The sequence below is a fragment of the Primulina tabacum genome, chromosome 7, assembly GCF_025594145.1.
Source record: "Primulina tabacum isolate GXHZ01 chromosome 7, ASM2559414v2, whole genome shotgun sequence".
Classification (NCBI taxonomy): Eukaryota; Viridiplantae; Streptophyta; class Magnoliopsida; order Lamiales; family Gesneriaceae; genus Primulina; species Primulina tabacum.
The window spans coordinates 16,671,726-16,698,992 of NC_134556.1; the positions used below are offsets into that span (position 1 = coordinate 16,671,726).

Sequence of the window (27,267 nt, forward strand, 5' to 3'; positions counted from 1 at the left end):
AATTCATAGAAGTCTCTAGGATGCCTCAATGCCAGAATTTACATACTAGAGATTACATTCACAAGGAGACATATTAGCTTAAATGTGAAGCAACCGATTTAGATTCACATCCAAAAATCACAAGCTCTGAAGTTAAACATCAGGCATGGCAACTCTTGAGAACAACATAGTATAGTGCACATGAAATGACGTCAAAAATGAATGTACAGGGAAAAGGACGAGAAAACTAGCAACGAACATGAAAAGTAAATGAATGCATAGAAAGACAATGGACAAAAAGTAACTGCACAAGAATAGAAGGAGAAACTGCTAGTCTTATAAATAATATCACTGCCGGATACCTCTTCTTCATCATCTGTTGTAACTCTAAAAAGAGGTCTGGTCCTGGAGTCAACATCTCTTAGTACTTGCATCTTATATAAGACGCACACACTTGGATCTGAAGCCAGATTAAAAACAAATATAGAACTAGGGTAAGGCCAATAATATTATAGGATACAATGAAAATATATGATTAAGTTACAACCCGAAGAGACGTCAAGAGCAGTAAATCACCCGCTATTGAAGGAAACTTCCTCATAGCGGTATACCCCTCAGGCCATTTTAATCTCTCATTTCGGAAATTATCAGTCTCTTTGACAAGCTTTCCTGCATGTCCAATCACGGGTAATGAGCTTAAGAGTTGGTTAATAAATTATATGAGAAAAGATCAACTTCTTTCACAAGTAAAAATGAAGAATCATGATGCCATAGATGTTATCACAAGTATGCTAGCCTTTGGGTCCTCCTTTTCAAGATCAAGCCCCATCATACTGCAGGTCTCATATATTTGCAATATCAGGCAGTCGCAATATGGAACGCTCAAATAGAAGTAAGACTACTAAACAGAAACAGAAACTCCAATAACATAAGAGAATCCTTTCACCAGTACAATGTACAGAATGTTAACTTATCAAAACCTACCGAGGCTAATCACTTGCAACCCTCCAGATTCAAGTTGGCAACTCTTGAGGTCTTCAAGTTTCCTCGACATTTCTTCATGGCATAGGCACTCTTCATCACCTGAATCAGCTCCATCTTCTTGCTCTCCACTTCCACTATCATTATTATCAGCCTCACGGTTCTCACCACCATCTCGCAGCTGTAGCATTTCTTTCGGGAGCTTCTGTTCGCTAAGATACCTAATCAAATGCATCCAGTATCTTAATAATCGTTATCAGCAATCATAAAAGATGAACCATTTTGTTCAACCTTGTTTCTCCACAAAATTAAAACGCGAAAAAAAATCTTTAAATTACTCTAGTCTTAGCATATGATTCATATTCATCAAAATGACCCAATACAAGTGAATATTTAATATAAAACCCATTAACTGTCCTTAAATGCATGAAAATCATGGTTTCAGTCTGAAATTCATCCAAAATCCATACAATAAGGCAATGAGGCATTATCTCCCCATTCAGAGATGGGAGAATCCTTAGGATATCTGAAAAAATTTGCCTAGATACTTTTTTTCTAGTCTAAATAGAGAAACTGTCATTCTTTACAACAAAATGTTGAAAAACAAACCTTTCAAACCATGATAAGTAAAAATTTATAAACATGGGTTTGACCATCAAAAAGTTACATAAAGGAGTTTGGCCGTTCAAATCAACAACTCACACCATTTCTGGACAGCTAGCCATGGTTTAGTTTGGTATGATCAGGTTCTAAAAGGTTCTCATTGCCTTTGTACCAACGACTGAAATACATGAGAGAAAATCAATTAATTAATTAAAAGTCAAACAGTTTGTTTTTAATTAAAAACCATGCAATGTAAAAAGAAAACAAAAAAAATCAAAATAGTGATTTATAGGTTCAGACTGGGGATTTTAGAAGGGAAATTGTCAGTCACCACATTGTTCAAATGGGTAAAACCAAGCTGGCAACGTGATAAATACGGTACAACATTCACCCAAATTATTCACCCAAGAAAAAGAACAATGGGAAATTGGAAAAAATTTTAATGACTCTAGGGAAAGGTATCAACCAAACAGTAAATCAAGACTTGCCACAATTTAAATGTAAATCATCAACCCCGCTTAGTTTTTTAACTTGACTGCCTGACTGGTGTCTTATCACCTATCTAATATTTGTGTTACTTTGCTACTTGTGTTTGTTGACTCACTCAGATATGCCCGGAATATGCCCGGAGCTTTACTCTCTTGGTCAATAAAATCACATTTACTGATAAAAAAAGGACAAGAAAAATATGATGGGGTTCTGCGTTCTCACTTTTCCTTACCTCCAGAAAGTTTTTGTCAAATGCAAGTTAGCTCATTTAGAATTCTAAAGATCTGAGCTTCAAGTACTTAAATTGACAAAACTCACATTTTTGCCTCCTCCAATGCTCGAGCAAAAGCTGGTTTCTTGCACTTCAAATGGCAGGAAGAAAGAAGGCCCTTGAGAAAAGAAATAACCTGTTTCTTCGTAACCCTGAATGGTATAAAAAGCAATCAAAAATCCATTAAACTACCCAAAAATTACTCGTGAATTCCAGGAGCATAATCACAACAACAAAACTGCATCATAGTCTTGGGTAGGAAAATTTCTTCAAAACATTAAAAGAAAAGATACCTAGCAAAATCATAGGTGCCAAAGAACTGCACTAGGACTGATTTTTCCCCGTATGTTTTGTTTAAACCTTTGTGTGTACCCACTTGAGATTCATCTAGAACAATAGCTGGCCAAACAGCATGTCCTACATAAAAAATTTGATAACTTAACTGAAAATGGGCTTTAGCTCTCACTGTTTGATAAAAAGTCATACTCGGTGCGTCAAAATAAAAATGGCTTTTTTTGGTAAAGCCACTGAATTTATGCATGGTGAGGGGGAGGTGAGGCCCTACCAGCTCATTAACTCGGAAGAATTTAGTACGTAGGAGGTAACGGTCAGATAAACCTCCAAAATTTACAAGCAAGAAAGTAAAATACCATGTAAACCTAAATGACAGCCAGTTATTTCCAAAATAATAAAACTCTCTGTAACGAATAGCACTTTTTAAGTAAACGTTACTTTAATGCATGATTGTGAAATTTGAAAAATGGTAATGGAACTTTCTCGAGAGTAATTAAATGAGAGAAAGAAAAAAAAGAATCAGACAACAAGAATCAGATAATAAATGAAAGAAAATAAAAAGGAAAGTTAATTGGCATTTAATGTCAATTTTAGGCATCTCATTAAACAAATCTGGACACCGAGTTATTATGATTGAACCACCGCTATTGAGTGTTAAATGGAGACTGAAATTCCAATTATTCTCTTTTATGTACTTAAAATCCAGATGTTTAGACACGTTTCTGAAGCTAATGGGACGAGGGTAGAAGGCAGTCTTTCCTTTAAAATAAATATCTAAATTCTTTATCAAACATGCAATTGTTTGACTTCAATGGGCAGGGACTGGTGGATGGGTAAGTCTTTTTTTTTTACAAGTAGTTATCATCACAAAATCTTGTTTTAGATTTAATTGTGACATATTTTACAACTATTGTCCAGTATGACAGTCACTATCTGCGTTCCAGGTAAGAAATAGGAAAATGAAACCCAGCTAACATAAATTGTTTATTCTCTCATTCGTAACTTAAGAATTTTATTTATGCTAGTCACCATAAAAATCAGCAGTAACCAAAGAATCAATACATTTAAGTGTTCTACAATTCTGTTTGTCAAGAACAAGTTCTACAAATTCTCATCATAGAAGATTCATTAACTCATCATTATTACAATAGCGTCACAAAACGGACCAATTAAAATATTATGAAAATAGACACTGAGATTCCATCTGCAGCATAAATATATGAAGCAAGGCCAAGGGGCTACGCGTGGACTTTCATGAGCTTGTAACTTGTGGAATATGCAGTGCATAAGAACCTTAAAATTACCTGATCATATATACAGAAAAAAAAGGCAATACAACTTTGAAGAAATAATTTAATACAATGAATTGAACTCCAAACTCATCATATTTTAGTCTCTCTGTGTTAAATAGAACTGCAATTTCTAATTGTCAGATCAGACTTTGGAAATTGAAGCGGGGAAATAGATGCATGTCCGACAAGTGGAGAGAAAGAAATCAAAGTTGTTACGCGTTGCATGGAATGTATCAAATGGATTAACTGCAATTTCACAACAAACTCGTGAATGTTTTTATTTCAAATATTGACAGCAGCAAATATTGTGTAAAATCATATTTTAGCTTCTCGACAAACTTCAGAAATGGGACAGACTTTGTTTGATCCGATTCAAAGTAATGTAATAATTAACATTAAAAAATTATTCATGTTGGCTTGCTTCTGCTTGATTTGCATTAAATGCGGACTAAAGCAACACTGCTCCAAAATGCTTGCCTCTTGATTTCATCATGTAATTTCACAAAACATTTAAGCACAACGATTTTACAATCGAAAGAAAAGGACTATATATTTTTTCTTACATACACTAAATCCACACCCAGTATTGCCACGAAAAATAATCGAGGAAATGTTTTCGGATCTACTATCAATGCCCAGGTTCATTGAACCGAGATAAATTTTGTTGAGCACTTTCTTAGTAATTAACCAAAAAGAATGAGCAAAAAATTCTTCTATGCCAGTCATTTCCGCCATTTAAGTTCTTAATGTAAACAATGTGCGCAAAATGGTTCCCTTCTAATGAGCCCTTTATTGCACTGGCAGGGCTACAGTATATTACAAGAAATGACTAATTTGTAGCCTCCAAAATGAACTTAACATACGAAAGAACTTTCTTTAACATGGATAATAATTTTCCAACCTTTCCAGAACTACGAGTATGAGATGCTTTGATAGATTGATTGAGGAACTACATCTAATCGATCCACCACTCCTGAATGCCAAGTACACATGGACCAACTTTAGGACACAACCGATTTGTTGTCGTCTTGACAGATTTCTAATAACTAAGGGATGGAAAGAAATTTTCAAGAATTACAGACAAAAAGTACTGCCGAGAATCACTTCCGATCACAATCCGGTTTCTTTTGACACTAGTACTTTGCGCTGGGGACCGACACCTTTTAGGTTTGAAAATGCGTGGTTGACACATTCCAAGTTCAAAGAGATGGTCAGGGAATGGTGGAATGATGGAATATATCAAGGGTGGGAGGGGTATAAATTCATGTCAAAACTGAAAAGGATCAAAGCGGATGTATCTAAGTGGAACAAAGAGGTTTTTGGAGATGTGGGTTTTAAGATAAAGGAGCTGACCAGGGATATTCATAGGCTGGACGAATTAGAGGCGGCGGGTAGGTGGTCTGAGGCGTTGAAAGATGAAAGAAAAAATTTAAAAGTCGAGTTGGAATTGAACATGTTAAGAAGAACACAAATGCAATGTCAAAAAGGGAAACTCAAGTGGATGAGAGAAGGGGATCAAAACTCTAAATTCTTTCACTCTTTACTTAGTGACAGAAGGAACAAAGCACTGATTGACATTGTGGAATTGGAAGATGGCTCAAGAGTCACTGAAGACAGAATCATTGAAGATGAAATTCTGAATTTCTATCGCAGATTGTATATGACTGGAGCAGAGGGACAGCGAGAATTCGAATCTGAGTCCGAAGAATTAAGAGGTCTAGATTGGTGTGCAATAGATATCAGTCAATCACAAGAGTTGGAGGCACCTTTTTCGGAGGATGAGATCAAAAAGATGGTTTTTGAGAGTGATGGATGCAAGGCTCCGGGTCCAGATGGATTCACAATGGCTTTCTATCAACATAATTGGGACACGGTAAAAGATGATTTAATTAGAGTCTTTGCTGATTTTTTCAAAAGCGGAATTGTTAATGGTGTTACAAACGAGACTTATATTTGCCTTATTCCGAAAAAAAAAATGCGATGAGAGTAAAAGATTTCAGACCGATTAGCTTGATTACGAGCTTATATAAAATCTTATCTAAGCTTTTGACAAATAGATTGAAAAGGGTCATTAATTCCACAATCGCGGAGAACCAAAGTGCGTTCATTACGGGAAGACAAATATTGGACTGCTGCTTGATTGCTAATGAGGTGGTAGAATTTTATCGAAGAACGAAGAAGAGTGGATGGATGTTCAAAGTGGATTTGGAAAATGCTTACGATTATGTTGACTGGAATTTTTTAGATTGGGCACTGATGAAGAAAGGCTTCGGAATCAGATGGAGGAAGTGGATATTGGGGTGTGTTTCTAGCGTCTCCTACTCGATTTTTATTAACGGAAGGCCAAGGGGTAAAATCAAAGGAGAGAGGGGGCTTAGACAAGGGGATCCACTTTCACCACTTCTTTTCAATTTAGTTGTAGATGTCTTGGGAAGAATGATCGACAAGGGAAAGGTGGATGAAAAAGTTAGAGGTTTCGAAGTAGGAAGACAGAAAGTTCAGATTTCTCACCTGCAATTTGCTGACGACACTTTATTTTTCGCAAAGTCTAAACAGAATCTGCTGGAAATTGTTGACATACTACAAAAATTCTGCATGCTCTCGGGTCTAAAGATCAACATGGATAAAAGTTTGGTGGTGGGCTTATTCATGGATGATGTGGAAACAGACACAATGGCTACCACCATCGGTTGTAAGAAAGGTAACTTCCCACTTAAATATCTAGGTGTCCCATTGGGGGGCAATCCTCTGAAGATGGAGTTCTGGGATCCAGTTATTTCGAATATGAAAAGGAGACTAGCAAACTGGAAAAAATCTTTTCTATCTAGGGGCGGGAGACTTACACTGATTAAGGCTGTATTGAGCGCTTTGCCTTCTTACTTTATGTCCATATTCAGAGTTCCGAATAAGGTGGGGAAATTAATGGAAAGATTGATGAGAAACTTCTTGTGGGATGGACCGGATGGCGAGAAGCATTGTCATGTGGTGAATTGGGATCAGGTGTGCAAACCGCTAGCCAGCGGGGGATTGGGAGTTGGAAATATTCGTCTAAGAAATAAAGCACTCCTCGGTAAGTGGTGGTGGAGAGGCTCAGTGGAAAGGGAGACTATGTGGAAGAAAGTTATTACTGGGATTTATGGTACGCAAGATAATGGATGGGATTTGGGTCTAGCTGGAAATTCTACTTTCAAAAGTCCGTGGAAGGGTATTTCTAGATCGTTTCCGGCTTTTCATTGATTGGTTAAGGGAGTTCTTAAAGAGGGGAATTTTATCCGTTTTTGGGAGGATAAGTGGGTGGGGGGGGGTTCCTTTTCTTATTTGTTTTCCTTCATTGTTTGTGATTTCAAGTCTTACTACAAACCTATCTCATGTTTTGTTGAGAATGTCAGTAGGGAGGGGATGAGTGTTCAACAATGGGACATACGATTCATGAGGAATATGTATGAGGAAGAAGAGGCTCAATTCAGTGAGCTATTAGGGGTTTTAAATGATATTCGGTTGGAGACGGGGGTAGACGATTATAGAATTTGGGTGGGAGATTCATCGGGGAGGTTTTCGGTTAAATCGTTTTACAACTCTTTTTACTCTTCGAGTAATAATTCACCTTTCCCTTACTGCTTGAATATCTGGAAAATACCTGTGCCGCCAAGGATTCAAGTATTCTCGTGGATTGTGGCGTTGAAGAAATTGCAGACTTTTGATGTGTTGCAAAGAAGATGGTCAACTAATGCGTTAAGTCCGCAATGGTGTAGTCTGTGCCGCAGCAATGAAGAGAGTCAAGATCATCTCCTCCTTCATTGTGCTTTCTCTACACAGATTTGGATCAAAGCTTTCAAGGAGCTGGATCTGGTGTGGGCTATACCGGATAAGGCTAAGGATATGTACACAGTAGAACCGAGCTTGCATAAAGGAAGGAAACATTTGAGATTTTGGTTCACCATCGTCCATTGCATTTTTTGGTCCATTTGGATGGAAAGGAATAAAAGAATTTTCGAAGATAAGGAGGAGGTGGTTGAAGAACTATGGGACAAAGTCAAAATTTAGAGTGGCATGTTGGGTGAAGATTTGGAAAGAATACGAACATCTGAGTGTCTCTCAAATTTACAGGGACTGGAATTTTGTCCTCGTTTAAGATGTGTTGAACTTGTTTTTAATTTTCGTAGGAGTTTTATTCTGAATTAGCGGATGTCTTATCCGCCTATTGTACTAAATCCCTTTTCATCATTAATATTATATGTCTCTTATCAAAAAAAATAATAATAATAATTTTCCAAAATCAAATGATAGGCTGTGAAATGGCAACATCTTCTTGCTTTCTGCTACGGTAATTGTAATGGGATACGTTAATTTAACAGAAATAATTATATGCATCTTGTTGCAGCAGCAGGACACTGTGCGTATATTCTTTGAAATGATCATCCCCTTTATTAATGCTGATTTGCACAAAATAACTATATCACTGCCAAATGTCCAAAATCTGTATATTCAGACACTAACTGAAAAGACACTAAAACAAAATCCATAAAACTCAACTTAATTACCAGTACCCGTTATTTAGCGAAATTCCCTCACTCAAAAATGAGGAATCTCTTCAATGATCCTCAGAGGTTCAACAAATGCAATTTGTTCCTACTAGCAAAAGGGATTTCATGAACAATTCCTAAAGGCACATAGCAGATCTTTTTGGCAGGATTAAGAATGGGCTTGAAGAAGCAACTTCCAATAGCAACTGATTTCAAAAATATAAGTATTGCAAAGTGACAAAAAATCCATTATTTTATGAAGGGTAATCCAATAGAAACATATACCATAAAAGATTTGCAATGTTTAAATAAAATCAAAGTAGCACACGCACCAGTAAGTTTAGCCCAAATTATATCCCCGCAGTCAACGTCCTGGCAATCATCCAAACTTGCAGCCAACACCATCATCTCATTCACATCAATAGGATCAGTTTCTGAACTATTCTCGAGGCACCTCAACTCTAAACTTTGCATTTCCTCATGGGAGACATAGAACTTGACTCGTTCATTTGCCAAAATTAAATTCTCCTCCTCCTCGTCCTCATATTTCACCTACATTCCACACCAAAATTACCAAAATGTCCATGATTCATTCATGTCATCATATGAAATTGTACAACATTGTGTATCTCAATTAATCAAAAGTGTAAGAACAATACATGATGTCGTCCAGCCTCCAAATTATAACCAAGCACACGGCCAGAATACCAACGTGCATCAAGCGGCCAGTACACCTGTTCCATTTAAATTCAAGCAGGTACGAGTGAACGTAAAATTCACAAAAGCTGTTAATTTTTTTATATGATTAGCCCATGACCTCCAATCACATTAAGAAATTGATACAAGTGATGATGGATACATGTATTAATGCAGCAAGCAACATCAAATATGCACAAAAAAACACATGCCCGCTTTTAATTCAATTAAAGTTCACACCTTGCATTGTAACCCAGTAAATTTCTTAGGATCAATGCCCTCAAAGCTGAGCCTGCATATGGCACAAAACACCGAATTTAGATGTCAAACCCAACAGAATGTTCTTAGTAAGAACCTGGGAATGATTAAAAAAATGTAATTGACAATACCAAACCCATTTTTTTGTCTTAACACCTCCCGATTTCTTCAAAACACTCTTAGAAAGAACATCGGGATCATTTTTCCGCTTTTTACTCTTTCGATCAACAACGCTGGTATTAGGATTAGTATCTTTCTCCACACTTGGACATTTAATTTTATCAACATTATGACAAACGTCTAATTTACTCAACTCCTCGCAATCAACCCCCAATTTCGTCAACTCTGGGCTGCTTCCATCTTTCCTCCGCTTTACAACACTCATCCCACCTCCTTCCTCTACCTCTGGTGTCCCACTTAACCCGCCCTCACTCAATTCCATTTCTAAAAACGACATCTCCTTCCTTTTCTTCTGCCGTGAGTAAACCCGAGTTACAGCCGGTTTAATCACCACCATACGCAATTGATCACTGTCTTCCATTTCCGGCTGTGGTGGCTTACGGGCGGCAGCCTTTACTTTCTTCAATCCAGAAGCGGAGACGCAAGGCGAGGTCGCGGAGTACACCTCGCAAAGGGTCATGTACTTCAGAGGAGCGTTACCCCTATGGGACTCATCCTCATCATGGTCTTCCAACGGCGGAGCATTCAATTTAACGCCGTGCTTCACCTCGGCTGCGGCGGGGGACAAATTCGACGTCGGGAATGCAGCAACCATGGGAGATTGGGATGTTTTTAGTCCGAATTAACTCACGTTTTTCTTCAATTTTGCACCTCTTTCTTTTGATTGCTGTACAGATGAAGATTAAAAGGGGAATTTATTAGGGTTTTTGAGAGGGGAAATAATAAGATTTCCCGCCGTTTGGCACCGCTCGGGGATGACGAATATATATAGTACATGTGTGTGTCCCTGTCCTCGGAAGATTTAGTAAAATAGACCTCCTCACAATCTCATTTAAGAAAATAACCCTTATTTGTCAAATTTCCATTTTATCCTTTTCTTAACTAATTTAAAATCATTATTTAAGTAATGAAAAAGACTTAAATGCTTAAACAGATTCCAGATCTCTTCCCCTTCCTTTCAACGGCTCGCCTGGTGGTCTTCCGACATTTTTTATCGCTGCTTTCCGAAATCAAGAGAGAGAAGAAAAACGAAAAGGAAAGGAGAAACTGAGTGAAGTAGTCATGTCTCTGGCACTAGGTCAAACTCTCATTTTTGTTGCATAGTTGTGATCTTTTTGTGTTAGAAAATTCAAGTTTTATGGATTTGTTTTCCTATTTTTTTATATAGTTGAGAATTTACAATGCTAAATTTACAGATATGTTTTCCTACCTCACCATCATAATGCTTCAGAAAATGTTAGGAGCTAAATGCATCTATTAATGGTGATAGATAGAAGCTTGAACTTCGAAACACTTGATAGGTTGCTGAGGTGATTGGGTTCATAAATTTTCCAATTTGAACTTGACAGCTCCAGAAAAGAAGAAATAAGAGAGAATGGATACTATAAGAGAGAATGAATTTGATACAATATCAATAGCAATTCATATTAGTTAAATAATGATTTAAAACAAAAGTTTACATATTGTTATTAAGTATAGCATAATTCTTTTGTTATTGGAACAACTTTCATAAATTTAATTAAATTTTGTTATTTTAGTTTTTTGATGGATTAAATATACTATCCATGTCTATATCCAACTAAAGGCATCAACCAACTGAAATTCCTAAAGGAAAAAAAATCAGAGATGGTTGCACACAAGATTTAGGTATGTTCATTATTGTTTTAGAAATTTCATGAATTTTAACATATTCAGTTTGTTAATGAATTAACCAATAAGCATGTCTGTAGATTGAAATGATTGAGTTGCTGATATTATTGATTGACTTTGTCTCAATCTTTTAATATCAAAGATTTCACGTAATCTATTGATACGAATCCTCGTACGAATGAAAAGCAAACACGATTAATTAGAATCGCGCCCTCAATTCAATAAAGAACAAGGATCGATTGTGTTGTCCCGATCTTTTGAAACAAGCAACGATTTGTGATATTCACCTCTAAGCGATTATAACTTAGCAACAAATATCAACGATAATAACAATCGAATTTCAAACGAACCTTCAAAGAACTTGTTTTGACAATCCGTGCGAAAAACAATCGACAAACGCCACAAAGATACAATCTTTGATAAGTTTGATTTGTGTTGAAGATCAAAGCAAAATGCCTTGAATATTGAGAGAAATCTCCAATAATATGTTTAAAGTCTGAATGATCACGTTTTTGGTTGATACAATGCATATAAATACAATAAAATAATAAAAAGTAGTGCAAAAAGTCATCAAAAGAGTTGTGAACAAATTCTACACGGAAGTGCGCGCGGTGGCACGAGATTACGTGCGGGGGCGCGCGGTATACTGCACTAAATCAGCCATGTGCGCGCGGCAGCGTCGGTTGTGGAGCCATGGCGCGCGCGCCATGCGCGCGGCCGCGCCGGAAGTGGCGCGATGGCGCGCCACTTGCTGTTCGTATGCGTGGTTGTGCGCGCGGGGGCGCGGGATCATGTGCTGGTGCGCGCGTGCTGCTGTCCTCATGGTCATTTAGCACTTGAATTACATTCCAAACACTTCCATCATTGTGTCCATGTTCCCCAAGCTCCTCTAATTTAGACACCCCATTTGTTGAACTTCCTTGGTAGCTCACCATGAATCCTTGAAGTGCTTTTTTAAACTTCTTGCTACGTCCCCTCGTTATAGGTCCTTCGGACAACTCCAATAACTCCCATGCCTTCTTTGGTGCTTGACCAACCACGTTTGCATCATCCTCCCCTTCTTGAAAAGGATTTGTCCTCAAATCTTGATCATCTCCTATATCAACCAATGAAAAATCACTAACATTAAAAGTAGAACTAACATTGTACTCACCTGGTAGATCTAGTTTGTAGGCATTGTCATTGATCCTTTCAAGCACTTGAAATGGTCCATCACCCCTAGGTAAGAGCTTCGAACGTCGCTTTTCTGAAAATCTTTCCTTCCTTAAGTGCAACCACACCCAATCTCCCTTTTCAAAAACCATCTTTTTCCTTCCCTTGTTAGCTTGATTCGTGTATTGTAAATTCTTCTTCTCGATATTAGCCTTGACCTTCTCATGCAAACTCCTAACAAATTCAGCTTTCTTCTTGCCATCCATATTCAACCTTTCACTCACGGGCAAAGACATCAAATCCAAAGGAGTTAAAGGGTTAAAACCATAAACAATCTAAAATGACGAATAATTTGTAGTAGAATGCACGCTACGATTATACGCAAACTCAACAAATGACAAACATTCTTCCCAATTTTTCAAGTTCTTTTTAAGTATAGCACGCAAAATTGTTCCTAGAGTCCTATTAACAACTTCAGTTTGTCCATCCGTTTGAGGATGACATGTAGTAGAAAACAACAGTTTTGTGCGAAGTTTAGCCCACAAAATTTTCCAAAAGTAACTCAAAAATTTAACATCACGATCAGATACAATAGACCTAGGCATACCATGCAACCTAACGACTTCCTTGAAGAACAAATCCGCAGTGTTTGATGCATCATTGGTTTTATGACAAGCAATAAAATGTGTCATCTTAGAGAATGTATCAACAACAACAAATATTGAATCCCTCCCATTCTTAGTCCTCGGCAAACCTAAAACAAAATCCATAGAAATATCAATTCAAGGTTCACTAGAAATAGGAAGTGGTGTATACAATCCATGTGGTTGTGTTCTAGACTTAGCTTGTCTACAAGTAATGTACTTTTCACAAACACGCTCAACATCACGTTTCATATGTGGCCAATAAAAATGCTCATGCAAACAATTCAAAGTTTTAGCCACACCAAAGTGCCCCATCAAACCAATACCATGTGCCTCCCTCACAAGTAACTCACGAATTGATGACTTAGAAATGCACAATCTATCTTCTCTAAATAAAAACCCATTATGCAAATAAAATTTGTCATGTGGACCATGCATACATATTTCAAATATCTCCTTAAAATCCTCATCCAACAAATACAACTCTTTCACATGCTCAAATCCCAAGATTTTTGACTCCAAGGTAGAGATTAATACGTACCTCCGTGATAGTGTGTCGGCCACTACATTATCCTTACCTTGTTTGTATTTGATTATGTAGGGAAATGTACCTATGAATGCCACCCACTTGGCATGCCGCTTGTTCAGTTTCTGTTGTCCCCTAAGGTACTTTAGAGACTCATGATCGGTATGGATCACAAACTCCTTAGGCCTCAAGTAGTGTTGCCACATCTCCAAAGTCCTCACAAGCGCGTACAACTCTTTGTCATATGTTGGATAGTTCAGCGCTGCTCCATTGAGTTTCTCACTAAAATACGCCACTGGTCGTCCTCCTTGCATCAAAACACCACCAATACCTACACCTGAAGCATCACATTCAATTTCAAAAGAATTAGAAAAATCAGGCAAAACAAGTAAAGGCGCATTAATTAATTTTTGTTTAATAATATTAAAAGACTTCTCTTGCTCCTCGCCCCAATGGAATGGAACGTTCTTCTTAATTACTGCCGTCATCGGTGCCGCCAGTGTGCTAAAATCTTTTACAAACCTCCTATAGAAGCTTGCAAGACCATGAAAACTTCGGACTTGACCAACAGTAGCAGGTGTTGGCCAATCTCGAATAGCACTTACCTTGTCCTCATCCACTTGTATCCCCTGTGAGCTTACCACAAAGCCAAGAAAGACAAGTTTGCTTGTACAAAAATCACATTTCTTAAGATTAGCATATAATTGTTCAGCTCTAAGTGTTATCAGTACAAATCTCAAATGCTCAACATGCTCTTCTAAATCTTTGCTATACACAAGGATATCATCAAAATAAACCACAACAAATTTCCCTATGTAAGCACGCAAGACATGATTCATCAACCTCATAAAGGTACTAGGAGCGTTTGTTAAACCAAAAGGCATCACCATTCACTCATATAACCCATATTTGGTTTTAAATGTTGTTTTCCACTCATCACCTTCCTTCATCCTAATCTGGTGATAACCACTCTTCAAGTCAATCTTACTAAAAATACATGCACCATGCAATTCATCTAACATGTCATCTAATCTAGGTATAGGATGTCTATACTTGATGGTTATATTATTAATTGCTCTACAATCCACACACATACGCCATGAGCCATCTTTCTTAGGAGCTAGTAAAACAGGTACAGCACAAGGAGACATGGACTCACGCACAAAACCCCTATCTAACAACTCACTTGCCTGTAGTTGTAGCTCCTTAGTCTCCTCCGGATTGCTTCTGTAAGCTGGACGATTTGGCAATACACTTCCCGGCACGAAATCGATTTGGTGCTCGATTCCCTTCAATGGTGGTAATCCTTGAGGTAGCTCCTCCGGAAATACATCTTCAAATTCCTGCAAAAGTAAAACAACAATGCTCGGAAGGGACCCGGCTATATCACTTGTGTTAAAGAGAATCTCCTTGTAAAAAATCAACACAAGTGTATCATGTGTGTGCAACAATTGTTTCAACTCACTCTTTTGGGCCATATATGTTTTCTTTTTGACCTCTTTCCTCTCATTTTCTTTTCCCCCATTTTTCTTTTGTATGGCTATCTCACTTTTTCTTTTAGCCATTTCATTTTTGTTTTCAAAGGCCATCTCACTTTTTAATTCACTCTTTGTTTGGGCCTCATCTCTCTCTTTTTTTTTCAATTGGTCCTCCAACACTTGCTTTGGGGACAAAGGAAGTAAAACAATGGGTTCTTTCTTGAGTACAAAAGGATATTTATTTCTAAACCCATCATGTGTCACTTGCCTATCATATTGCCATGGTCTCCCTAACAAAATATGACAAGCATGCATTGGCACCACATCACACAACACCTCATCAACATACTTCCCAATCGAAAACTCTACCAAAACTTGTTTGTTCACTTTCACTTCAGCACAGTCATTCAACCACTGTAGCCTATATGGTTGAGGATGTTTCAAAGTAGGCAAGCTCAATTTTTCCACCATCTCAAGACTAGCAATATTGGTACAACTCCCTCCATCCATAATAATGTTGCAAACTTTGCCACTGACAAAACATCTAGTATGGAACAAGTTTTCTCGCTGGTTAGTCTCCTCTTCTTTGACTTGGGCATTCATGATACGCCTAGTCACTAACGTCTCACCCACAACTGCTTCATATCCCTCATCAGGATCCTCTAATGCAGGCAACTCATCTTCATCCTCTCCATCATCTCCCTCACTATGAGATTCATACCCCCCATAAGTATTCAACACCATCACCCTTTTATTGGGACATTGGCTAGGAATATATCCAACTCCTTGACACCTAAAACATTTGATATCTCTAGAACGATTAATAGGAGTTTCAGGTTTACCTTGCAATCCCTGCTTAGGCGCCTCCAGTTTAATGTCAACTTTGGGTTTGACCATTACCTTGCCTTCTGCACGTTTAACAACATTGGAACGCCAAGGTGTTGATGTATTCCCAGCTTGGGTGGTACGGCCAACTCCTCTCCTCTTGAGTTGTTGCTCTACTTTTATCGCCATCTGCACCATTTCATCTAGATCCAAGTAGTGTCTAAGCTCCACTTGGTTTTGAATTTCCCTGTTCAAACCACACAGAAAACGAGCCATAGTAGCCTCACTATCCTCCTTTATGTTTGCTCTAATCATGACTACTTCCAACTCTTTATAGTAGTCCTCAACACTCTTCAAACCCTGTCTCAAAGTTTGTAACTTTTTAAACATTTTTCTATAGTAATGATTTGGTACAAACCTCTTCCTCATTACGCTTTTCATCTCAGCCCAAGTTTCTATAGGCCTCTCATTGCATCTTCTCTTAGTGGTCACTAATTGATCCCACCAAATAAGTACATAATCAACAAATTCAACCACGGCCAACCTAACTTTTTTGAGTTCAGAATACTGGTGACAATCAAAAACAAATTCAACTCGCTTTTCCCATTCTAAATAAGCCTCTAGGTTTGACTTACCATGGAACGACGGAATTTTCATCTTAATACTACCTATGTTACTATCTTCCTTATTCCCATCATCGTACCTACCCCGTACAGCTTGTCTTCTTCCCCTACCAAATCCTCTACCTTTTCCGCTCCTACCCTAGTTCTCGTTTTGACTCTCCTCTTCTCCTCCCAAATCAAAATCATCCTCTTCTTCTTCTCCTCTACCCAAACCTTTAGGCTTAGATTTATTTTCGCTAGTACTAACATCAAGCCTATCCAACCTCTCATATAAAGGATCCAACTCAGCCCTCATCATTCTACTAAAATGCCCAAATAACGCCTCCATTTGAACCTTAGACAACCCCTGATTCGAACTCTCTCCTACCTCCCTCTCCATTTTACTTTCAGATTTTGTACCTGCAAGAAAATATTAGTAGAAATAAAAGATGTTCCTCACCCAAATTCTCACAATCACTCCAAAGAAATAACACTCGCACTCAAATATTTTCACTCGAATATGATAGTTCTCTCAAAGATGTGATCAATCTTTATATATTTTTTTTTATCAAACAAACAAGATTCAACTTGTGAACACTTGCAACTGTCTCACTTGGATTGCACAAAACCAAGAACACTAGACTAACACAGATTTGAAAACATAACAAAGGATAACACAGGTCTGAAAACAGAAACGAAGGAATAACACAGATCTGATAACAGAACGAAATTTATGTTTTTCTTTTCTTATATTTTTTTTATATAGAAAGATTTGACAATAGAAACGAAAGGATACCACAGATCTGAGATCGGAACGAAATTTTAGACAGATCTGAAAATAACAACAACAACGATAACTTACTAGTGATTGATGATTTTGATGATTTTTAATAAGTACCCTTGGGGTACAATAGCTTTCAAAGGAGCTGTTTGTGATTTGAAGCTTGATTTGAAGAAAAAAGAAGTTGTGTTGAGCAAAAAAGCAGAAAACGGTAAGTCTTCGAACAGTGGAACCCGTGATATGGTTGGATTCATCAATCCGCTACAGGTAATTAAATTTTTTTTGCATTTTTCCATATTATTCGAATATGGTTGATTATATGTGTTTTTATAATTTTTGAATTTAGATTCTTGCATACGAATGCGTTCGTGGTATTGGGAGCGTTTTGCAAAACAAAGAGAAGGAGACAATACATCTCTTCCACGCATGTGCCAATGGATTTCCAACAACTGGTCGAAAAAAGGATCTCTTAGATATATTGACATTTTAAATGCATCAAAGAGTGGTAAAAAGGTTAGTGTATTTAGCATATAATTTAGTTTTATTAATATATTTTCTATTTGTGTATTACTAATTTAAAATATGTTAAATTTACAGATTGTTAGGAGTATTTTGTCACCTACAGATCAAGAATCTATTGCTCTTTATATTAGAAATATTTTCATTGAAGATTCTTGTACATATTCCCATTTGTCCTATATTAATTCATTGTTGTTGGAGGAAAAATCTGTGTACTTGTAACGCCCCGAAAATTTAAGAGTCCACGCGAACCACATGCATACAATTATTAAATTCCTTGTGTATTTTAATTAATTGTTTTAATTGCATTAATTAATTATTTTGTGCATTTTGCATGTTTAAAATATATTTTTCTACATGGTTGCATTAAAATTGTATTTTTTAAAAGGGATATTCGAGTTGCGATCGAGGAACGGAGACCGAGGGCTGAAAAATAGAAAATGTTTTTATTAAATAATTGTTTTTAATATTTAAAGTATGTGTGATGCTTTTTCTTATTTTTGAAAATATGGGGTTTTTGCAGTGATTTAATACGTCGGGACGTAAATTTTATCAGTGTTGGTTTTTCAACAAAAATATGAAGTTTTTGGCAACCCGACAATTTACTGCACAAACTATTTTTACCAAAACTTTACTAATATTTTATTTAAATCCTAATTAGACTAATGGATCTAATTTAATGGCTTAATAGGCCTAAGACCTAGTTAGTAAACTAATTAGTATATTTTATGTATTTAATATGTTAAAAACCCTACCCTAGCATGAAAACAATCGGCCACCCACCTCTTTTAAAAATCTGAAACACTCCCCACCCCTCTCTTAAAACCTCTCGACCACACTTCTGAAAAATTCCCCTACCCTACACGGCACCCACATGCAAAATAATTGAAGGAAACTTTCAAGTTTAGCCAAGAGGGATTCAAGCCAAAGGTCGTGCTCCGTTCTTCGTCATCGTCAATAATTTTTCGTGCGTTAAAAACGCAAAGGCACGCCTATTCTTTTTTTTAAACCATCAGCACATCATAGTATCAGTTTTATGCATGAAAAGTTTGAGAAAAACGAGTGACACTTGCATGATTTTCGTTCCTATGTAATTTATGAGATTTCAATCATGTTTTTGATTCAAACTTGTGTTGTTTACATACATATAAGGGGCTGCCATGATTAGGACACAACTAGACATGGCTTTACATGAAAATAGACACCTAAAACAGCACCTAAACACCACACACGAACGCAGGGCACAAGCTGATGCACAATCTGCTGTCATGGAGTATAGGGCACGATTTTTATGTTTCAGGGGCTGGGGCTTGGATGGCGGGTTCCAGGGGCTAGCCAAGGTCGTGGGTGAGTCAAGGAGGGAGTCCTAGCCAAGCTAGGACTCGCGCTCAAGGGCTGGGAGGAGTCCTTGACAGCAAGGACTCCTACCCGAGAATCTGCCATGGGGGTGCGCAGAGTTCAGACTTTGTTCGGGGCATGGGGTCTCGGTCTGGGGTTCAAGGGCCGGGTCAAGGTGTTGCACTAGAGTCCTAGGAGGGTGCATGGGTGGTTGGTTCATGGGCTGGGACCGCCGGTAAGGGCAAAGAAGCTTGATCAAGAATCCTTGTCCAACATGGTTTCTCGGCCAGCTTATGGTGTATGAGTAGGGGGCTCGTTTTCTGGGTTTGGGGTGTTTTCCGTGAGTTTTCTTGGTCCAGTAGAGTACTCCCATATGTTGGGAAGGTTCTGGTTCATTATGGCCCGAGGGTAACTCGATAGAATTAGGAGATGGCTCGGGGGCGAAGATTTTGTGTCATTTTGGGGTTTCCTAAACTTGAAAAATTGGAAAACGGCTCACGGGGGTCGAGTCGTGGTCCATAAAGGCTAAAATAATATAAAAAGACTAAATTTAGAATTTAAGAATTTTATATTAAAGTTTGGGATTTTTTGGAATTTAAATTGTCTTCAAAACGTCAAATTTCGAGTTAATCAAAAAGCATAGTTTTTAACCTAAATAAAATTATGGGAATTTTAATTTAGGCTTAAATAATTATTTGGGACATGTTAGAGTCAAGAAAATTAAGAAAACGTCAAAAACGTAAAATGTCACGTCCAGGGGTAAAACGATATTTTTACATCGGAAAACTAGTAAACGTCATGGCAGTGCCCTATTTGCTGTTTTATATGTTAATATGTTTATGAATTTTATATGTTGAAATATGATTTTTCAATGTTCATGGATTATTAAGGGTTAAATTGGTCATTTAAAAGATATGTTGCATGCTTGGTTTCAAAATAAAAATGATATTATATGCATATTTTTATAAGTGATGGAAATACGACATGTTGAAGGATGTGAAGGGATTATGACTACTGAATATGTTGGAAATATCGTGAGGGTTATGGTCCCAGTGGGAGCCCGACGATCGTGTTTCCTTGGATACGGATACGAATACGAATATGTTAATACGTTGGCCAGGGCCCAGTTGACCGGTGAGAGTGTTGCTGGTGTCCCCCGCCGCCCAGTACTGTGGTTTTTTTTAGATGGATCCATTGCCCAATACGATCAAGAATACGAGTCACAATCACGATCTGAATTCTACAAACACGAACATGAACACGAACATGAATATGAATACGAATATGGACATGAATATGAATATGTTTAAGTGATATGATTATGTTTTTTGAAAATGTTTTTATGCATCATGAAAATGTTTACGAAAATATTTAAGTTTAATTTTATGCATCCTCATGAAAATGATATTTTAAGTACAAGTATTTTTCACCGTTATATGTTAACTATATTACGTATTACTTGTTATCAAAGATAGGATGTGTTGAGTCTGTAGACTCACTAGGTGTGTTGATGCATGTGAAATAAATAACTATGATATTGGAGGTCTTGACGAGTGACTTGCTGGACTGTCGGTGCACATAACCCGAGGACCGACGCTAGTTTTCCGCATAGTCATGATTTGTGATTTTAAGTTATGTTAAAGATATTTTTATGACTTTTAATTATTTATGAGTGGTTTTTGAGAGGTTATAGTATGGGCTATTTCTTTTGAATTTCAAATTATAGTTGATTGAGTTATTTTAAAATGATGTCAAAAGTATTTTATGATTCGTCCTCATACTAATTGAGGTTTAAAAAAAAAATTATAGTATGATTTAAGAAAACGAGTAGCAGATGTTTCAGTACTGCACTAAGAATCCCACTCTTTGTGAATCTAAAGAGACCATTCAATCCAAAGAAGAAGTCCATGAAAGGAAACTTTGTCCCAAAAATAAGTCAAAGAGGTCTTCTAAACTTTTTCCAGCCAAGAAAGCACTAGAAAAACAATCCCATCAAGTCGAACGAGATAATGTCATCGGCAAATCAAATACTAGTGGACAAGTTAAAGCTTTACAAGAGCACGTTGACAGAAACTTTGTGGAGTTGAAACATATGATTTCAAATTTGGATAGCAAACTTGAACGTATAATGGAAGTTTTGAACATTTCAAGTTCATCCAAAAGACGTTTGGATGAACCAACCATTGTCTTTGCACAATCCAAGAAAAACAAGACCCATGAAAAATGTAAGCTCTGTGAGTTTTAAAATGTTAGAGATAATTATTTATCTGATTATAATAATATGTTTTTTTTTTAATTGTAGGTGAGCCAGGGACAACTGTTTCCAATCAAGGAGTGACTCTTGGGCAAGAGGCAATTGTTGAATCATTCATATCTCCTCTTACACATCTTGGTATATTTTCTTTTAAATCAAAATTGTAGTATGATTTTTTATTTCAATAATGATATTTAATTTGTTAAATCATAGATAATCCGGTCAAAGAGGTAACTTTTGTCAATCGAGACTTGAATGAAGGAATGAGCCGAGAGGAAGAAGTGTTTGATGCACGATTTGGAGAACAGATTATTTTCTACGCACTTTCCAAGAAAAAGAATAGTAATATGTGTCAAGTGTTCGTAAATTATATATTTGAAATAATCATTTATTTCGTTATGATACAATACTTTATTTTAGTTGTAGGTGAGCCACAAAAGACCTGTATCGTTGAATGTGGTGATAAAAAAACTGCACATGCTAGCCTAGTTGGTGCTGGTGATGTAGCAACTATGTTTGTTAATGATAAGCCATTACCACAGGAAATCACACCATCTCTCGTAGTTCACAAGGGTATGTGTTGTACTTTATTCTTATTTTTTTGGAATTATGATTTGACGATATGTACTAGTATCTAAAATACATGCATTACAAGGAGTGACACTTGGGCAAGAGGCGATTGTTGAACCATTCATATCTCCTCTTACACATCTTGGTATATTTTCTTTTAAACCCAAATTGTAGTATGCTTTTTTATTTCACTAATGATATTTAATTTGTTAAATCATAGATAACCCGGTCAAAGAGGTAACTTCTGTCAATCGAGACTTGAATGAAGGAATGAACCAAGACGAAGAAGTGTTTGATCCACGATTTGGAGAACAAATTTCTATGCACGCTCCAAGAAAAATAATAGTAATATGTGTCAAGTGTTTGTAAATTATATATTTGAAATAATAATTTATTTTGTTATGATACAATACTTTATTTTAGTTGTAGGTGAGCCACAAAAGACCTCTATCGTTGAATGTGGTGATAAAGAAGCTGAACATGCTAGCCTAGTTGGTGCTGGTGATGTAGCAACTATGTTTGTTAACGATAAGCCATTACCATAGGAAATCACACCATCTCTCGTAGTTCACAAGGGTATGTGTTGTACTTTATTCTTATTTTTTGGATTTATGATTTGACGATATGTACTAGTATCTAAAACACATGCATTACATATGTAGATGCTCGGAAGAGTATGAAATCTCAATTTTGTCGCTCTCCATATTTACAGCTACCCGAGACACCAGCTTTGGCAGCACTTGGTTATACCGGTCCTTACAATGGTTCATTTGAACCGGTGCAATGTGTTTCCATTAAGAAAGTATTTCCAACTGTTACTAAAGAAATAAGTAGATTGAATGATCTATTTAAAGCAGGTGTGTTTGGATCATATTACAAGTCGTGGTTTACGGACCTTCTCAATCCGAGGACACTAGCTCGATCAAAGCGTGAGTAGGATTTTGTGTTATATTTATGTTCTTGTAAGGCCTGAGAATTTGATTATCATAATCAGACATGTTTTGGTGGATAATTAAGGTGATTGTAGACGCATTGTATCGGACCGGAAGAGACGAGAAAGTAGATGTAAATTGTGTGCGAGATGAGCTCTCGCGCATATGCGCCACCAGCCCGGCGCATATGCGCGCAATTTCCAGAACCATTGGCGCACATGCGCGAGTAGATACGCGCCACATGCGCGAGGGGTCCAGAAGACCTCGCGCATATGCGCGAGATGAGGCGCGCATATGCACGAGGTGTTGAAATGGACATTGCCGAGACCCGTAGGTCTCGCGCATATGCGCGGGTGGTGTAGTCGAAAAAAATAGGACACTTGTCCCTTGCCATGCATATATAGTGTATGTGTCTTCCTTTCCTCATGAATTCAGCAGGCAAGAACCGAGAGCACTCAATAGAAATTCTCAAGTTTCATTCCATCTTTGAATTGTGATTACTCAAGATCTAGCCATCCAATTTTTAATTCAAGTTTATATTTGTGCTCCTTGCATCAAAGGCTACAAGAGGATGTAAGTTTTATTCAATTCCTAGATAGTTTGAAGTTTACATGTTGGGGAAATTCTGATATGCTTGTAGTTATGTGTTCTTGAGATCATAGACATCGTAGTAACGTAAATGGATCGAGAAAATGATAGCATATGATATGATTATGATTTTCAGCATGTATTGAGTTGAGATATGCAGATTTTAAGATGATAATGAGTATATTGTGCTGATTATGAGTTGAGGATTATGACTTGTTGATATATGTTGAGATTTGAGTTGATCGGTATCGAGAAAGTACGACGTTATGCCGTCGAAAAATACCGAGAATGAATATTGTTGCGTACATGTATTGGTTGAGTTGAATGTTGATCTTGTATCTATTGAACATTGCCATTTCAGATTCATCGTGCCTCACTTCGACTTCGAGACCTCGACATCGATACAAGTTTAACAAGAAAGGTATAATTCATGTTTGATTTGGGAAGACACAACTCAAATGAGATTCAAATTGAGTTTCCCAACAAAATCACATACTAGATTGTTGTTTATACTTTGATATGTTGTGCCTTGTTTATAGATTCATATTCAAGCCTTTAAGATAGGTGAGTCATTTGGTAGATTCTCCAAATAACTAGACGTTCGGTGGTATCGATGCTTCGGATCAGAATCACTCCGATTGTAGATATTCGATACAGTTAGGACCGAAGTCTAGGAATAAGATGTAATGCCACCCCGAATGGGAGAGTAGGTGGGAGATCTGTTATATCTTATTCACACCGGGATCCCTAGAGTTAGACAAGAGTCAAGTCCAAGATATGAGTTGGATTTTTAGTTGATTGTTTTCTATTGCTCATGTTTCATAGACTATGTGGAACATGTTATTATTGATTTCATTCATGATAGTATGTTCATGTTTTATTTTGTATATTCATGTATTATGGTTTGTATTCCCTTGCATGATATGCATGTATACATGTTTTATACTGGGATTTGTTCTCACCGGAGTATCCGGCTGTTGTTGTATATGTATGTGTGCATAACGACAGGTGGGACAGGATCTGGGTCGAGACAGAGATGAGAGGACGAGATAGCGTGGAGATCACGGGCCAAGAAGAGGAACTAGGAATGTTTACTTTTAATATGTAGTATGTTGTGAACTCTAGTTTGTATGATGGAAATAGAACAAGACTTGTATCTATTTATGCTAGAATGAATAAAGATGTTGTTGTGTATGATCTATGTACATTTAATACAATATTTAAAAGAAATTTTTTTTACGACCCACATTTTCTAGCAAATATCCAGTTAATCCCAAAAAGAATCGAGTTAGAGCCCGGGTCCCCACAGTTCTAATCATGATATTATATATATAACATGCTGCCAACATGGGCAGCACATACAAGAGAGCATGTACGGTCTATATGTGTTGCAGAAGACATACCCACATTTGGTAAAACAGGATGTTGCCATAATGGATCCATATTTTTCTCAAGATATAGTCTTCGCATATCGTAATGCTCCTGATGATTTTGAAAATAGCAAGTGGAAAAATTTATTTCGCTATGTTGATGGATAATGTCGTCGTTGGAGTTCAGTACCATGGGCAAATGCATCTTTCATATTGATTCCATTAAATTTGCCTATACATTGGGTAGCAGTTGTAGTGAACGTGAAAGATAGAATCTTTACTATGTATGATTGCAATCATAGTTGCTACACAGATGCTGAAATGAATGTTTATATTGAGCCGGTAGAAGATGTAGTTCAACATTTTCTACATTATTGCAAGGTAAAGATTTCAAACATTTGGACAGTAGCACGACCCAAAGATTTTCCACAAAATGCCAGCATGTATGTTTTGGAATTTTTGGATTTTTTAAAAAAAGAATACACGATCTACTATATAATTTGATCTCGATATAATCTTATGAGTTTAAAATAATTTATTTTACAGTTCTGATTGCGGTGCATGGATGATCAAGACATTTGAGGTGGAGTTGTCTCAGCAGTCTCCATATTCATTGAATGACCAGATTGCGAATTCATATATAGAAAATATTTAGCAACATCTTTATGGTATGGTGAATGGATTTTATAAAGTTGCAATGATTTTGTATGATGTGAGTCTCTCGGATTTATGTTGATGTAATGGTCTCTCAAATGTAATAGATTTGAAATGGGTTTGTCGAAGTGAGGTGTGGTTGAATGATTTTTTTATGAATGATTTTGTGGGTATGTTGGATTTTGTGGGTGTGTTGGACCGACTGAAATGCATGTTGAACCAACTGAAATAATTTACTAACCGACGAAACATATTCATTAACCGACTGATAAAATCCATTGAACCAACTGAAATATTTTATTAATAGACTGAAACATATGAATTAACCGACTGATAAAACCCACGGAACCAACTAAAATATTTTTTTAACCGGCTGAAACATATGAATTAACCGAATGATAAAACCCACCAAACCAACTGAAATATTTTTTTAACCGACTGAAATATATGCAATAACCGACCGATTAAACCCATTGAACTTACTGAAATATCATCCTTTTTTTTTTGGGAAATTGCACATACACGGACCCTGGGTAAGGGTCCGTGCCATTACGGCTGCCAAAAATTAAATACACGGACCCTGGGCAAGGAAAGTTGTAGTATTATATCTTAGCTATCTAATGGAAGAAACCTCATATCACTTGAATCGATATCCAAATATTTATGCTAAAACCCGTAACTATCGCCACAATTCGAACCAACCAAACAAACAAATACTTCAACAAACTTTCATTCCATGTTCTCATAAATATATTCAGTACCTGACTGATTAAACACATTGAACCAACTGATCTCTTTTAAAAACCTACTGAAACATATGGTTTGACCGACTGATTAAACACATTTAGTAACTATACTCTATATATGATTGATTTGTTATTATCAATCGATGAGAATGTCATTTCAACTTTATAAATCATCTGACTCTCTGATAGACCATTAGATTTATCTGATATTTAATAACTGTACTCTATATGTGATTGATTTAGTAACTATACTCGATCGTACAGCTTTGATGGTGATCGAAGACGGGGTATTAAGTATGTTCAAGCGATTAGATGAGTTCAAGAATCCAAATGTCCAAATATATTTTTTAACCGACTAAAATATATTCATTAACTGACTAATTAAACACATTGAACCAACTGAAATATTTTAATAACCGACTGAAACATATGCTTTGACCAACTGATTAAACACAATAAACCAACTAAAGTTTCATTAACTGACTAAAATATGACATTTAGTAACTATACTCTATATATGTTTGATTTGTAATGAGCAATCGATGAAAACGTCATTTCAACCTTATAAATCATCTGATTCTCTCATAGACCATTAGAGTTATATGACATTTAGTAACTATACTCTATATGTGATTAATTTGTTATACCCAATTAGGGGTGTATGACATTTAGTAACTATACTCTATATATAACATACAATTTTAGTCGATTATACTGACTATCAGATAGACTATTAGAGTTATATGAAACTTAGTAATTATACCGATTGATTTAGTAAATATTCATTAACCGAATGAAATTCTTGCATTAACTGATCGATATATTTTCATTAGCCGACCGATTTTACATTTGACCAACTGATATATTTACATTAACCAAATGATTAAAACACGCTGAAGTGACTGAAATACATGGTATAACCGACCGCAATGTATGGTATAACCGACTGAAATAAAGAGTGTATCCCACTGAAACGCTAGTTAATTGAAATGTATGCTTTTAAACCAACTGATTTTAAACACTTTGAACCGACTGATATATTTTCATTAACTGACTGATTGAACACATTGAA

General features: G+C 36.7%; 1 protein-coding gene and 1 long non-coding RNA gene across 2 annotated transcripts in view; one reads left to right on the top strand and one right to left on the bottom strand.

Moving 5' to 3' along the window:
• LOC142551159 (histone-lysine N-methyltransferase ATX2-like) overlaps nt 1-10,350 on the bottom strand; it is a 28,756-nt gene extending 18,406 nt beyond the window's left edge. Inside the window, exons 1-9 of the mRNA XM_075660231.1 lie at nt 9,518-10,350; nt 9,369-9,420; nt 9,092-9,166; nt 8,765-8,984; nt 2,617-2,740; nt 2,371-2,475; nt 964-1,181; nt 556-648; nt 342-439 (exon numbers count right to left, since the gene is read on the bottom strand). Of these exons, the coding sequence (XP_075516346.1) occupies nt 342-439; nt 556-648; nt 964-1,181; nt 2,371-2,475; nt 2,617-2,740; nt 8,765-8,984; nt 9,092-9,166; nt 9,369-9,420; nt 9,518-10,161 (1,629 nt within the window). The 5' untranslated portion in view covers nt 10,162-10,350. The remainder of the gene's footprint in view (nt 1-341; nt 440-555; nt 649-963; nt 1,182-2,370; nt 2,476-2,616; nt 2,741-8,764; nt 8,985-9,091; nt 9,167-9,368; nt 9,421-9,517) is intronic.
• Nucleotides 10,351-17,334: 6,984 nt separating this feature from the next.
• LOC142550823 (uncharacterized) lies at nt 17,335-17,954 on the top strand. Its single transcript, XR_012821412.1, has 3 exons — nt 17,335-17,491; nt 17,571-17,737; nt 17,822-17,954. It is a non-coding gene; the product is annotated as an uncharacterized LOC142550823 (long non-coding RNA).
• Nucleotides 17,955-27,267: the final 9,313 nt, after the last annotated feature.